Source organism: Schistocerca cancellata, chromosome 2 (genome assembly GCF_023864275.1).
Source record: "Schistocerca cancellata isolate TAMUIC-IGC-003103 chromosome 2, iqSchCanc2.1, whole genome shotgun sequence".
Lineage (NCBI taxonomy): Eukaryota > Metazoa > Arthropoda > Insecta > Orthoptera > Acrididae > Schistocerca > Schistocerca cancellata.
In genome coordinates this window covers 687868980-687885277 of record NC_064627.1, presented here as the reverse complement: position 1 = coordinate 687885277, position 16298 = coordinate 687868980, and the positions used below count along the sequence as shown (strand labels likewise).

The 16298-nt window shown below is 43.3% G+C and overlaps 1 protein-coding gene across 1 annotated transcript in view; it reads right to left on the bottom strand.

Annotated features, from left to right (window-relative positions):
* Positions 1–1681, bottom strand: part of LOC126157576 (odorant receptor Or2-like) — a 131080-nt gene extending 129399 nt beyond the window's left edge. The window contains exon 1 of the mRNA XM_049916384.1: positions 1373–1681. Coding sequence (XP_049772341.1) covers positions 1373–1681 — 309 coding nt within the window. The remainder of the gene's footprint in view (positions 1–1372) is intronic.
* Between the last annotated feature and the right edge of the window lie 14617 nt (positions 1682–16298).

The window sequence follows — 16298 nt, the reverse complement described above, 5'->3', positions numbered from 1 at the left end:
GGTTGACGAAAGCTTGAGCTTTATCATTTTAAGTATAAAACAGATGAAACACAGTTTCCTCGCCATCAGTAGTCACTGCTGACTACACTCCTTTCGACAGCAACGAATAACAGGCTGAACTTTTTTGTGTTACAATAATCTCTTTCTTATTTCTATAACTATTGCCACCTTCTTCTATTCTTAGTGTCTTTAAAATCATTTTTTTGACTCTGCTTAATTATTTCGCTCATTTTTTTAAATACAATTTGCAGCAACACTTTGACTGCAAGCACTCCGTAAGAATCGCTAACAAATTGGAGGCAAAGAAGGTGAAAGTTGACTGACATCCATTAACTACTTTCTGAAATGTATTTCTCGCTATACATGAAAGATATCGTGCTGAAATTTTCATGGTGGATAATTCAAAGATGGAGGAATTGAATCGGCATCTGATGGAAAAGGGCGTAACGACACTTATGCGCCTAGCCCTTTATCATTTAGCTACAAAATAGCAGGTCAGCAACTGGAAGCAGTTAATACCATAAATTATCTGGGAGTACGCATTAGGAGTGATTTAAAATGGAATGATCATATAATGTTGATCGTCGGTAAACTAGATACCAGACTGAGATTCATTGGAAGAATTCTAAGGAAATGCAATCCGAAAACAAAGGAAGTAGGTTACAGTACGCTTGTTCGCCCACTGCTTGAATACTGCTCAGCAGTGTGGGATCCGTACCAGATAGGGTTGATAGAAGAGATAAAGAAGATCCAACGGAGAGCAGCGCGCTTCGTTACAGGATCATTTAGTAATCGCGAAAGCGTTACGGAGATGATAGATAAACTCCAGTGGAAGACTCTGCAGGAGAGACGCTCAGTAGCTCGGTACGGGCTTTTGTCAAAGTTTCGAGAACATACCTTCACCGAAGAGTCAAGCAGTATATTGCTCCCTCCTACGTATATCTCGCGAAGAGACCATGAGGATAAAATCAGAGAGATTAGAGCCCACACAGAGGCATACCGACAATCCTTCTTTCCACGAACAATACGAGACTGGAATGGAAGGGAGAACCGATAGAGGTACTCAAGGTACCCTCCGCCACACACCGTCAGGTGGCTTGCGGAGTATGGATGTAGATGTAGATGTAGAAGGTCCTCATCTGGAACGGGGAGAAACTCTAATAACGTGGTACAATGGGAAGCACTCTCTGCCACGCTCTTCACAATGGTTTATAGAGTATAGGTGTAGATGTCAATTAGGGCGCTCCTCGCTCAGGATGCGGATGGAATAGGACAGAAAATCACTAATATATGCACGAAGTGCCCTCCGTCATGCCCTGCACATTTGCTTGTGGATTATTTATGCAGGCGAAGAAACCGGTTGCTTTCGTACCTGTGAGCGCTTGAGGAAGAGGGTGAGCATCTTGAAGACGGCGCCCACGTAGGAGGAGGTGACGCCGACGAGCACGGCGGTGACCTGTATGTCGGCGCGCGCCTCGGCCATGACGCAGAGCGCGCACACGGGGTAGGAGGCCATGAGCGCCGTGGCGGCCGCCACGTACAGCGCGTACAGCCGTCCTCCGCCCCCGCCGCTCCCAGCTGCCGCCCCCGGCGGCCAGGCGCCCACCAGCCACAGCGTGCGCACCACCAGGCGCAGGCCGCGCATCCGCCTCCGCTCCCAGTCCTCCTCCCTCTCGAACATCACACCTGTCGGTAGAATCGGCTGTGGTCCTTTTGGTGCAGAGCCGAGTGGAGAGTCTGAATCAGAGGCTCAGGCGGTTCTGTGACCGTGTAGGCAGCAGATTCCTTGACTTGCGCCATCGGGTGGTGGGTTTCCGGGCTCCGCTTAATAGGTCAGGAGTCCACTACACACAGGAGGCGGCTACACGGGTAGCGGGGGCTGTGTAGAAGGGACTGGGCGGTTTTTTATGTTAGAGAGTCTCAGGGAACCACAGAAGGGACGTCCGCCTAAAAGTGGGGAGGTAAACACATTAAGGTAGTTGTAGAAATGATTGGTATTGTAGTTGTAAATTGTCGTAGCTGTGTTGGGAAAGAACCAGAGCTCTAAGGCCTAATAGAAAGCACTGAAGCTCAAATAATTGTAGGTACAGAGAGCTGGCTAAAGCCGGAAATAAGTTAAGCTGAAATTTTTTCAAACGATCTAACAGTGTTCAGAAAGGATAGATTAAATACATTTGGTGGTGGAGTATTTATTGCTGTCAGAGGTAGTTTGCCTTGTAGCGAAATTGAAGTAGATAGTTCGTGTGAAATAGCATGGGTAGAGGTTATTCCTGACAATAGGACTATACTATTAATTGGATCGTTTTACCAACCCCCCCCCCCCCCCCCCCCGACTCAGAAGATATAGTTGCTGAACAGTTCAAAGAAAGATTGAGTCTCATTTCAAATAAGTGCCCTGTTCATACAGTTATAGTCGATGGTGACTTCAATCTAGCCTCGACATGCTGGAAAAATTATGCTTTTAAAGCTAGCGGCAGGCATAAAAAGCAAAATGGTTGCGAAAGCATACTTGACCTTTTAGCAACCAATAAAAAATAGTGAATGTTGTGGCGAATACAGGGATTAGAGACCACAAGGCAGTTGATGCTAGGCTGAATACCATAACACCTACAACCATCAAAAATAAACGCAAAGTATATCTATTTAAAGAAGCTGATAAAAATTCTCTTAACGCCTTTTTAAGAGACAGTCTTCACACCTTCCGATCTGATCACGTAAGTGTAGAAAAGTTGTGGAATGTTTTCAAACAGATAGTATCGACAGCAGTTGCGAGATATATACCACATAAATTAATAAGTGATGGTACTGATCCCCCTTGGTACACAAAACGGGTCAGGTCGTTGTTGCAGAAGCAAAGAAAAAATCATGCCAAATTTAAAAGAACGCAAAATCCCAAGATTGGCAAAGTTTTACAGAAGTTCGAAATATAGCGCGTACTTCAATGCGAGATGCTTTTAATAACTTCCACAACGAAATTCTGTCTCCAAACCTGGCAGAAAACCCAAAGAGATTCTGGTCATACATAAAAGCACACCAGTGGCAAGTCGCAATCAATACCTTCACTGCGCGATAACAACGGTGAAGTCACTGATGACAGTGCCACTAAAGCAGAGTTATTAAACAAGGTTTTCCGAAACTCCTTCACCTAAGAAGACGAAGTAAATATTCCTGAATTCCAATCAAGAACAACTGCCAAGATGAGAAACATAGAAGTAGATATCCTCGGTGTAACAAAGCAGCTTAAATCACTTAATAAAGGCAAGGCCTTCTGTCCAGATTGTATACCAGTCAGGATCCTCTCAGAGAATGCTGATAAAATAGCTCCATATTTAGCAATTGTATACAACCACTCGCTCACAGAAAGATCCGTACCTAAAGACTGGAAAACTGCTCAAGTCACACCCATAGCCAAAAAGGGAAGTAGGAGTATTCCGCTGAATTACAGGCCTATATCACTAACGTCGATTTGCAGTAGGGTTTTACAACATATACTGTATTCGAACATTATGAAGTACCTCGAAGAAAACGATTTATTCACACATAGCACGGATTCAGAAAATATCGTTCTTGTGAAAAACAACTAGCTCTTTATACTCGTGAAGTAATAAGTGCTATCGACAGGGGATGTCAAACTAATTCCATATTTTTAGACTTCCAGAAGCCTTTCGACACCGTTCCTCACAAGCGTCTTCTAACTAAACTGCGTGCCTACGGAGTATCGCCTCAGTTGTGCGACTGGATTCGTGATTTCCTGTCAGAAAGGTCACAGTTCGTAGTAATAGACGGAAAGTCATCTAGTAAAACAGAAGTAATGTCCGACGTTCCCCAGAGAAGTGTTATAGAACCTCTATTGTTCCTGACCTATATTAACGACATAGGAGACCATCTGAGTAGCCGTCTTAGACTGTTTGCAGATTATGCTGTCATTTACCGTCTTGTAAAGTCATCAGATGAGATAAACGACTTGCAAAATGATTTAGATATTTGTATGGTGCGAAAAGCGGCAATTGACCCTGAATAAGGAAAAGTGTGAAGTTATTCACATGAGTACTAAAACAAATCAGCTAAATTTCGATTACGCGGTAAGTCACACAGATCTGAAGGTTGTAAATTCAGCTAAACACTTAGGAAACAAAAGAAAAATTCGGAGTAGGTATTAAAATTCATGGAGAAGAAGTAAAAACTTTGAGGTTCGCCGATGACATTGTAATTCTGTCAGACACAGCAGAGGACTTGGAAGAGCAGTTGAACGGAATGGACAGTGTCTTGAAAGGAGGATATAAGATGAACATCAACAAAAGCAAAACGAGGATAATGGAATGTAGTCAAATTAAGTCGGGTGATGCTGAGGGAATTAGATTAGGAAATGAGACACTTAAAGTAGTAAAGGAGTTTTGCTATTTATGGAGTAAAATAACCGATGATGGTCGAAGTAGAGAGGATATAAAATGTAGACTGGCAATGGCAAGCGTTTCTCAAGAAGAGGAATTTGTTAACATCGAGTATAGATTTAAGTGTCAGGAAGTCGTTTCTGAAAGTATTTGTATGGAGTGTAGCCATGTATGGAAGTGAAACATGAACGATAACTAGTTTGGACAAGAAGAGAATAGAAGCTTTCGAAATGTGGTGCTACAGAAGAATGCTGAAGATAAGGTGGGTAGATCACGTAACTAATGAGGAGGTGTTGAATAGGATTGGGGAGAAGAGAAGTTTGTGGCACAACTTGACTAGAAGAAGGGATCGGTTGGTAGGACATGTTTTGAGGCATCAAGGGATCACAAATTTAGCATTGGAGGGCAGTGTGGAGGGTAAAAATCGTAGAGGGAGACCAAGAGATGAATACACTAAGCAGATTCAGAAGGATGTAGGTTGCAGTAGATACTGGGAGATGAAGAAGCTTGCACAGGATAGAGTAGCATGGAGAGCTGCATCAAACCAGTCTCAGGACTGAAGACCACAACAACAACAACTTAGGAATTCAATTACAAATAACCTAAACTGGTGGTAGAACACTTAGAAGGTGCAACAGATCTACTAAAGAGACTGCTTTCACCACTCGTGTCCGCCTTATTCTGGAGTATTGCTGTGCGGTGTGGGATACGCATCAGGTGGGACGGACGGATGACATCGAAAAAGTACAAAGAAGGGCAGCTCGTTTTGTATTATCGCGAAATCACAGACATGATACGTGAATTGAAGTGGAAATCATTAAAACAAAGGCGTTTTTCGTGGCGACGGGATCTTCTCATGAAATTTCGTCACCAGTTTTCTCCTCCGATTGCGAAAACATCCTGTTGGCACCCACCTTCACAGGGAGAAATGATCGTCACGATAAAATAAGAGTAACCAGGGCTAGCACAGAAAAATTTACGTGCTCGTTTTTCCCGCGTGCCTTTCGAGATTGGAACGGTAGAGAGACAGCGTCTGCTAGGGCACTGTGTATCAGCTACCGAATTCTGGACCTACGTATAGACTCTCCCACCCCTTTCACTACACGAAATAATGAATGGTATAGACGGGGAATTTCATGCTGATTTCTACTTCTACATTTCTAGAAGACTTTTGACACTATTCCTCAGAAGCATCTTCCAACTGTGTGCCTATTGAGTTTCGCCTCAAAGGTGCAAGTCGATTCGCTTTTTCCTGTCAGAAAGGTGATACTTCGTAGTAATACATGAGCAGTCATCTAGTGGAACGGAAGTGATATCTCGATTCCCCCTAGGAAGCATTAAAGGCCGTCTGATGTCCTTAATCTATTAAAACGATTTAGGAGACATTCTGTGCAGCCCTCTGACCCGTCCGTTGCTGTGGACATGTATATTATGCCACACTGTTCCTCAGTGCTGTGGAAGTGTGTGGGTTTTTCTGCAGTGACAGAGCTACGGACACGTGTATGCACTGAGCCACCGACCTCTCACTGCTGAGGAGAAGCTACTTTCATATCTCGTTAAATCAAAAAGATTTCGAGTATTTATCACACAACGTGTGTGCCGCATTGCTTTCCGTCATGTGCAAAAATCGCATTTCCATATCTCGAATCATTTATGAGATATGGCGATTTTATTACCACGTGATTTTGCCTGATTTGCGACGTGCAAGTACGTGAACGAAATGATATATCGTTCTGATCTCAGTTTGAAATAAAATTTTGGTATCTGATCTACATTTCATTCACTGCACTGTATGAGCTAAAATACATCATACGCAAACTTAATACGCAATGCATTTTTACCTCTGCAAAACCCTTAAAATTTCTTGCAATGTTTTACTTAATTTGATGCAGCGCAGTAGGTGTGACAGACAGCGAAAATAAATTCGCTTCTTTATCGAGTGAAGATGTCAGAATGTAAGATGTGCAAAAATCAAAGTTTTTCATCTAATAGTTTTCGAAAAATTCGATGAAAACTGTTTCATAGCAGCCGTAACGCTGTCTCTTAGTACAAGCACCACCATCTGGCGAGCGTAACAGCCATAACGAGGGTTAAGCCGCGTTCACAACGGCCGTGCAGCGCAAAACCAAGAATACATGTTGGGCGCAGCGCTGCCGTAGTGGGCGTCAGACCGCGCCACTCTGCGCAGCAACGAAGTTCGTGGCAGTGTCGGCACATCAAAGGAAATGGTTCGTTTGTGCGCAGGTTTGTTTGGGTCGAGTTCCTGGTTATCCGTTTTTACTGACGACCGAGCGCACACTGTGGAACGTTGCTGTGCACCTACGAATAATCTGCTCCATTCTGTGCAGTTCTGCGCTGCTGTGCCCCGCACGCTTGTACGCAGTGCGGGGGTTCAGATTGTTTACAGATGATGATGATAATGATGTCGTTTACCGTCTAGTTAAGTACGACTTATTTTGGTCTAGTAACGTCAATAGGAAATCACAAATAATTGTAAATGGTTTAGATAAGGTATCTGTATGGTGCAAAAAGTATCAGTTGACCTTCGACAACAAAAAGTGTGAGTTTTTCCGCATGAGTGCTAAAAACATCCGTTAAGTCACACAAGTAATTCAACTAAATACCTAAGGATAATAATTGCCAGCAACTTAATCGAACCATCGTACAGAAAATGTTATGGGGAAGGAGAACCAAAGAATGCCTTTTACTGGCAGAACACTTGCAAGATGCATCATGTCTGCTAGAGAGACTGCCTACACTACGCTTGTCTGTCCTTTGCTCCCATATTATTATGCGGTATGGGATCCTTACCGGACGGGACTGACGGAGGACATAAAAAAGTTCAAAGAAGAGCATCTCGTTTTGTATGACTGCGAAATGGGTAACAGAGTATCATGGATAAGATAAGCGAGTTCGGGCGGCAGTCATTAAAACAAAGTCGTTTCCGTTGCGGTGAGATGAGAACTCCCACCCGAATGCGAAAATATTTTGTCAACTGTCACCTATATACGGACAAATGGCCATCGTCATCAAACAAGAGAAATGAAATCTTGCACATTAAGAGTGAGGTGTTTTGTTTTCCCAAGTGATATTCGGGAGCAGGACGGCAGGCTGAAAGTGGTTCGAAGAATTACAGAGCAGTCATGTAGATGTAGATCGTCGGAAGGTACGGTACACGTGACGAAAATGTCATTGCCTTTACTCTCTCACGTACATACATAAACATATATCAAATTTACACTACACCTTCATATTTGTTTTTATCTGTGGCATATTATCCCAGAAAAGTCCGCCTCCGTACCGCAGCGGTAGCGTTACCGCCTACCACGCAAGGGGGCCCGAGTTCGATTCCCGGCATGGCACTGGGTGTTGTGTGTCCTTCATCATCATTTTCATTATCATTGACACGCAAGTCGCCGAAGTTGCGTCAACTAAAAAGACTTGCAATACGGCGACCGAACCGCGAATGGGATATCCTGACCAATAAATGTCATACGATCATTTCATTTCATCCCAGAAAAAATTAAAAATATCTCTATTGTTATCAGGATGCTTGTCTTGGCTGTAAAGCAAAATTTGAAGCTGTAAAATCCCTCTCTCTGACTCACTTCTAGCTCGGCTGGTATATTACTGAGAAAAAAAACCAGGTTTTACTACTGTTCGGGCCTCCAACAACCCACTCTACGCTTTAGGATAGAGAATGAAACGCATTAGAAACAAAAGAACAAACGTCACAAGTCTGTCACTTCTTGTCAGGATCAGATGTAACAACTGATGCGTAAAAGCTCGTGTACAGCGATTATACAAACGCAAGTAGGCCTACTTCTTTATTTATTTGCTAATGTGTTCACTATACCTAACAAGATTACGGACACGACGCTATCTCTTGCACGTTAGCAACAAGACTAGGGACATGAGGCTACTTCTTGTATGTTACCAGATAGCCTTCAAAAGTTCTACAGACGTGAAATATGTATGAATTAGCTAACACAAATATTAAAAGTGACGATAATATTAAAATACACCGCAGGACATTAAAACAGCATCAGAAAGGATAGTAAATTCACTTTTTTTCTCAGTGTGCATATACAGTACAGCAAGAAGATTAGCTAATTATATTTGTAGGTGGTGTTGAGCATTTTCTGTATTCATAACAATCATAGTGAAGGAACTCAGATAAAGCAGATCTCATTACTTTGGCTATCACTCAGTCTGCTGCACAGGTTTCTTGAACTGGTTGTCCTCGGCATGGCTACGTGTTTTTACCCATACTTTACTGCAATCATCGGGATTTTATAGATGTGGCGCAGGTACCACAATTGAAATAAACATTAAAGACGAGCGATGGCAAACAGAACGCGAATTCCGCAATTTTGTCGTAACTAAGTTCATTGTGCTGAAGTCTGTTTCACAGGGAGCGTATCAACACAAACAAAAATTGGGTTCAGCTTCTCATGAATGTTCTTTCCAAGGTTGTCTATATAGTCTGTGAAACCTTCTCTTACATTTGGGAGAGAAAGAAGAAAACAATCACACATTTTTCTTAGATTTTTCCCCCCTTCTAGGCATCGGCTCCCACCCTCATAGGATCAATTTTTACTGTCCAAAATATCAGTCTCTTTAATGAAGGATCTGAGTTCTTCATTGTCATTCGAAATTAGCCTTTGCCTCAAATTTTTGTTAAGGTTCTGAAAGCATTGTTTTTTGTTAGTCTGGTAGTCATTTTGCTTGGTTCTCTTCTGGGAATCAGTGAAACGTTTTTGAAGTGGCCTTCTGAAAAATTTTCCTCTGCTTCCTTTATGAAAGCACTAGCATTTCCTTCAGTTGTTCAGTAGCTCTAATTAACATCGTATTTGTCCTATATCATGAGGAAATATTAGCACTACCCTTTTGGAGGTACTGTGAGAGGGTACCAATCTCTTCAAGAACATCAGAAAGCAATGTAATGCACTTGAACTCGGGGCTTGATAGTGTTTTCTGCATTCCCTTGAACCCTTCCCTTACACTTGATCTCTTAGTTTTGTCATTCGAACATCTATTTGAATAAACATTCAAAGCCTGGTAGGACTTGGGGCCATCCGATGCCCTGAGAATATATTAGTTATCTTCTTAAGTTCTGCAACTAACTCTTGTCCAATAGCTGATAGTTCACGTTGATTCTTAGGAGATAGGTAGCACAACTCAAGCAGCTTGTTGGAAAAATGATAGTATGATTCATACTAGTAACCTCTTCAATTGCATCAGCAACATCTAATTTAGTTCGGTGGCACAAACTACGTAATTTGAATAGTTTGTTGTACTTTTTCCTAAGTCGTCCTAAAACGCTTGAATTCCTACACAGCATGACACTAGCACCATCACTGCAGTTCATATTGATTCTCTGGAGATTGGTGGCGCAACGCACACAGCTTGTTAAAAAATTTATAGTATGATTCACACCAGGAACCTCTTCAGTTGCATCAGAAACCTAACATTTATTTCGGTGGCACAAAGTATGCCATTTCAATAGTTTCTTGTATTTTTCTTAAGTTGTTCTGAAACACCTGAATTCCTACCTAGCATGACACTACCACCATCACTGCATGCTCCAATCAAATTGTCATTCTAATTACATGCAGAAAAACCGTACTTCGAGAGACGTTTTAAAAGTTCAGCTTGTGTTGTTTCTTTATCTGTTTTATAAAGTTCAACGATATCCAAGGATAACGTTACCATCACTAATTTCCGAACTTAAATACATTATAAAACTGATTGTGAAACCAGGGATCATCAATGAACACAGAGATCTTGGATTTATTTGATTTATGAAGGAACAGAGCTTTGTCCTCATAGGGTCCGCAAGGCACTCTTATGCTGTTGGCACAACTGAGTTTACTGTGCAGCGTTTGGGTCATGTGGAGACCATTTTGAATTTACAAATCCACAAGCTTGTGACAGTATAGATACGGTTTGTTATCTTTCGCTACAAAATATGCAGTACGAAACATTTTTCTTGTACTTTCAAAAATGTCTTTCTGCTGTTCAGCGCTAAGGTTCTCTAGAACGTTGCATTGTCTTCTTCTCCTTGTCTGCGTGCTGTTACATGGCTACGAACGTCCTATGTTTATAGCTCTTTTGTCCCAATGATGTTAACTGAGCTTGTTTACTTTCACGAAATGAACCCACCGAAATACTACTCCATTCTTTAAAAAGTACACTCCCTGTCATTTATTGACTCTTATTTCTGCACATCTTTACACAGTGAACACTGCAACTCGACTTCCCTACACACGAACCATTCGTATTTTGTCTTAAATACTCGTATTGTCATTCCAACAAAAGGAATAATTAGATGTGTTTCGGGAATCGAAATAACAAGGAATTACTTCACACGATTGGATTTTATATTTAACACTTTCCCGGTGCTACTACTCGTATGAGATACACTGAAGCGCCGGAGAAACTGGTATAAGCACGCGTATTCAAATACAGAGAGATGTAAACAGGCAGAATACGGCGCTGCGGTTGGCAGCGCCTATATAAGACAAGTGTCTGGCGCTGTTGTTACAACGGTTACTGCCGCTACAATGACAGGTTATCAAGATTTAAGTGAGTTTGAACGTGGTGTTATAGTCGGGGTTCGGGCGATGAGACACAGCATCTCCAAGGTAGCGATGAAGTGGTGATTTTCCCGTACGACCATTTCACGAGTATACAGTGAATATCAGGAATCCGGTAAAACATCAAATCTCCGACATCGTTTCCGCCGAAAAAAGATCCTGCAAGAACGAGACCAATGATGACTGAAGAGAATTGTTCAGCGTATTAAAGTGCAGTCCTTCAGCAAATTGCTGGAGATTTCAATGCTGGGCCATCAACAAGTGTCAGCGTTAAGTAAATCTTAAGTTAAGTGAATATTCTGTTACCTGTTATAACTTGTTCACTAATCATTTTTGCTCCTGTCCAACTTTCCTACGGCGACAGTTGCCCCACAACTCCATAGCCCACCTTTCCTTAGCATTGTGTGCGAAGTAGTACACACCAAAGACGTATGTGTAGTTGTCTCCGTGTGAGTTTCCAGCCAGCTCAGTGCTGACTGCGCCACACCTCATGTTGGCACTGCCTTACCACAGCTAGAACTGCCTTAGACGCCAGCCTCCACCACCATACTGGTGTCGACAGTGAATGGGACCTGATACATGGACGTTACACGCCTTGGACACCAGCAATGGGCGAGAGTTTTGACTTTTACCATCAGGAACCAGTCAGCCTGAATGAAGAACTACTGATTATTATAATAATAGTCGCATGCCTCAGCCTGACTTTATGTCACGTTATACCATTGAAATTAAAACACTGTCGAACGTCTTGGAATCCTTGAAACTGATATCTTGCCAGTGTCAGTATCGATTACAGGCAAAATTGGTAGAGTTTCTTGATTCTCAGATGTGATGATCATTTATATGCATAATTAAGTTTTTATGGAATGCTCAGTGCGTGAGAGCTACTTGCATCTGGCCAACATTTTAGTTTCCTCTTAATAACATGTATTACGCCACCATTCCCAACCAATGGTGGGGAAATAGTTTACTGCGTAATTTAGCTCTGCATAGAAATGCATCTAGTCGGATTGTCCATCGTTATTTACAACTATACTACATTCTTTTAGGGCCCGTCTGCTTTCAGCCATCCTGTTAATGATATTATTGTTTTGTAACAAACTAAGATGTTAGTTTCATGCCGGTGGTGAGGGTAACTGTTCACAGTGTCAATTCAGAGCTGTTGTGAGTGTGGATTATTTCGTTGTTATTTACAGGTCTACTATGGGTACTCTTATAGCGATGTCACACACCAATAATGCGGGGACAATGTTGACATGGTATTTATCAAGGGCGCATTTGTTATTAAATAATATATTGCAGAAATTGGACTACTGGATCGTGGTCATGCTTTGGAGTGCTTAACAGATAATGTCATAACGTCATTATATAAGGGGCGATCAAAAAATTTCCGTTCGAAGAACGTACAGTCTAGAATCGGTGTGCCAATCAGGCAAAATCGCAGTGAGCATTGAGACAACATCCCACTGACGCACCAGATTGAAGACGCCCGTTCGGTGAAACATTCTGTCCTGCTGCGTGAGGAAGTTCGTAACTGCTGCCGGCCGCTGTGGCCGAGCGGTTCTAGGCACTTCAGTATGGAACCGCGCTGCTGCTACGGTAGCGACTTCGAATCCTGCCTCGGGCATGGATGTGCGTGATGTCCTTAGGATTAAGTAGTTCTATATCTAGAGGACTGATGACCTCACATGTTAAGTCCCATAGTGCTTAGAGCCATTTGAACCATTTCAGCCGTAACTGCTTGCTGCACATCCTGATCCGACGGAAATTGTGGACCTTTCAAGGCCTTTTTGAAGTGACCGAGGGCGTGATAATCGTATGGGGTAGAGTCAGGGCTATAGGGTGGTTTTCGAGTGTTTTCCACTTGAGCTGGTGTAACTTCTGTATTACGACGTTTGCGATATGGGGTCATGTGTTATCATGGAGCAGCAGCACCCCCACTCACTGTTTTGCACAATGGTCGTTTTTGGCAGACATGCTGCCCGATAAACTGATGGATATCTACCGGTGTTTGTCCTTCGGCACCCAAGAGAAGAATAACAACACGTTGGTTTTATTTGGACGCATTTGTTAGTAACTTAGTCATTGTTCACGTTTCTGTGTTTACCGCATGAACATCAAATGGCTCTGAGCACTATGGGACTCTACATCTGAGGTCATCAGTCCCCTAGAACTTAGAACTACGTAAACCTAAGGACATCATACACATCTATGCCCGAGGCAGGATTCGAACCTACGACCGTAGCAGTCACGCGGTTCCGGGCTGAAGTGACTAGAACCGCACGGCCACCACGGCCGGCTAGTCAACAGATGGGGACGTTTGCAAGACAACAACCATCTGCACGAAAAGTTCGACGACGTTGGCAGCAGCATGGACTATCAGCTCGGAGACCATGGCTGCGGTTACCCTTGACGCTGCATCACAGACAGGAGCGCTTGCGATGGTGTACTCAACGACGAATCTGGGTGCACGAATGGCAAAACGTCATTGTTTCGGATGAATCCAGGTTCTGTTTACAGCATCATGATGGTCGCATCCGTGTTTGGCAACATCGCGGTGAACGCACATTGGAAGCGTGTATTCGTCATCGCCATACTGGCGTATCACCCGCCGTGATGGTAAGGGGCGCCATTGGTTACACGTCTCGGTTACCTCTTGCTCGCATTGACGGCATTTTGGACAGTGGACGTTACATTTCCGATGTGTTACGACCCGTGGCTCTACCCTTCATTTGATCCCTGCGAAACCCTACATTTCAGCAGGATAATGCGCGACCGCATGTTGCAGGTCCTGTACAGGCCTTTCTGGATACAGAAAATGTTCGACTGCTGTCCTGGCCAACACATTCTCCAGATCTCTCACCAATTGAAAACGTCTGGTCAATGGTGGCCGAGCAACTGGCTCGTCACAATACGCCAGTCACTACTCTTGATGAACTGTGGTATCGTGTTGAAGCTGCATGGGCAGGTGTACCTGTACACGCCATCCAAGCTCTGTTTTTCACAATGCCCAGGAATATCAAGGCCGTTATTATTGCCAGAGGTGGTTGTTCTGGGTACTGATTTCTCAGGATCTATGTACCCAAACTGCGTGAAAATGTAATCACATGTCAGTTCTATTATAATATATTTGTCCAATGAATACCCGTTTATCATCTGCATTTCTTCTTGGTGTGGCAATTTTAATGGCCATTAGTGTAAGATAGTTAACCCAACGTACGTCATCTGCTACAGGTGTGGATTATGTAAGGTTGGTTTCCTACCTTAAGGTGCAGGAAATATTTTATTTGCCGACCCTATGCAAACGTAAGCAACATTTCTGGGAGATAATTAATGTACAATGTTCATTAGTCAGAGTGTACCATTACAGTAAAAGCCAAAAATTGTGTATATATGTACAAAATCAAACATAAAAAAGTGGCAGATTTGAAGTTTCCGCTTAACTAAGATGGATTAAATGGCAAATACATTGGGCAATCATTGTATTCAAGGAACTAAGAGCTATTTTAAGAGTTAAATAATACTTAATTTTTTAAAAATTGCACTGTACACTGTAACTGTTCTTGAATGACTGTATTTAACACATTCACTTAGTATTTGGACAGTATCCTCGTCAATAAGGCAGAAATCACTGCCTGGAGTTGACATTAATTTTAACAACAGGAATGAGATTGACTCTTATTCCTTCAATAGTAACAATGTCTTTCCTCGTGAGCATCTAGCTGGAAAACCAAGTATGACTTGGAATCTCCTGGTTAATCGCACTATGGCATATTGTGGTCCATGTCCACTAGCATTTATTCTGTTTTACTTGCTTGGCGAATGTACACACATCAAAAAAAGTTTTGCATCACCCCAGTTCCCAGAACTCCTGAAGATAGACGTTGACTGTGGATATTGTATCACAGACACAGTCTCTTTGACTGTTCAAAGATGTCACTAAACCCGCCTAAAGATGTATGTAAATAACCTCGCATGAGCAGCGCCTATTAAACGGAAGGGGTCCGACACCGGTCAGTTCCAGTCATTCCACCAGGAAGGAGGTACACGGCTCGTGTTGTCTGTAGTTCAACCATGCCTATACGGTGAATACCGCGGTTCGATCGCGTTTACATTGTTACTTTGTGCCAGGAAGGGGTCTCAACAAGGGAAGTGTCCAGGCTTCTCAGAGTGAACCAAATCGATGTTGTTCGGACATGGAGGAGTTACAGAGAGACAGGAACTGTCGATGACATGCCTCGCTCATGCCGCAGAAGGGCTACTACTGCAGTGGATGACCGCCACCTACGGATTACGGCTCGGGGGAACCCTGACAGCGAAGCCACCATGTTGAATAATGCTTTTAGTGCAGCCACAGGATCCCGTGTTACGACTCAAACTGTGCGCAACAGGCTGCATGATGCGCAACTTCACTCCCGACGACCATGGCGAGGTCTATCTTTGCAACCACGACACCACGATACAGATGGGCCCAACAACATGCCGAATGGAGTGCTCCGGATTGGCATCGCGTTCTCTTCATCGATGAGTGTCGCATATGCCTTCAACCAGACAATCGTCGGAGAAGTGTTCGGAGGCAACCAGGTGAGGCTGAATGCCTTAGACACACTGTCCAGCGAGTGCAGCAAGCTGGAGGTTCCCTGATGTTTCGGGGTGGCATTATGTGGGCCGACGTACGCCGCCGGTAGTCATAGAAGGCGCCGTAACGGCTGTACGATACGTGAATGCCATCCTCCAACAGATAGTGCAACCATATCGGCAGCATATTTGTGAGGCATTCGTCTACATGCACGACATTTCGCGTCCCCCATCGTGCACATCTTGTGAATGACTTCCTTCAGGATAACAGCATCGCTCGACGAGAGTGGCCAGCATGTTCTCCAGACATGAACCCTAGCGAACATGCCTGGGATAGATTGAAAACGGCTGTTTATGGACAACCTGACCCACCAACCACTCTGAGGGATCTACGGTAAATCGACATTGCGGAACGGGACAATCTGCACCAACAGTGCCTTGATGAACTTGTGGATAATATGCCACGATGAATACAGGCATGGATAAATGCAAGAGGACGAGCTACTGGGTATTAGAGGTACCGGTGTGTACAGAAATCTGGACCACCCCCTCTGAAGGTCTCACTGTAAGGTGGTACAACATGCAACGTGTGGTTTTCACAACAATAAAAAGGACATAAATGATGTTTATGTTGATCTCTATTCCAGTTTTCTGTAGAGGTTCCGGATGTCTCAGAACCGAGGTGATGCAAAACTTTTTTCGATGTGTGTATAATGCAGAGGTACAGCAA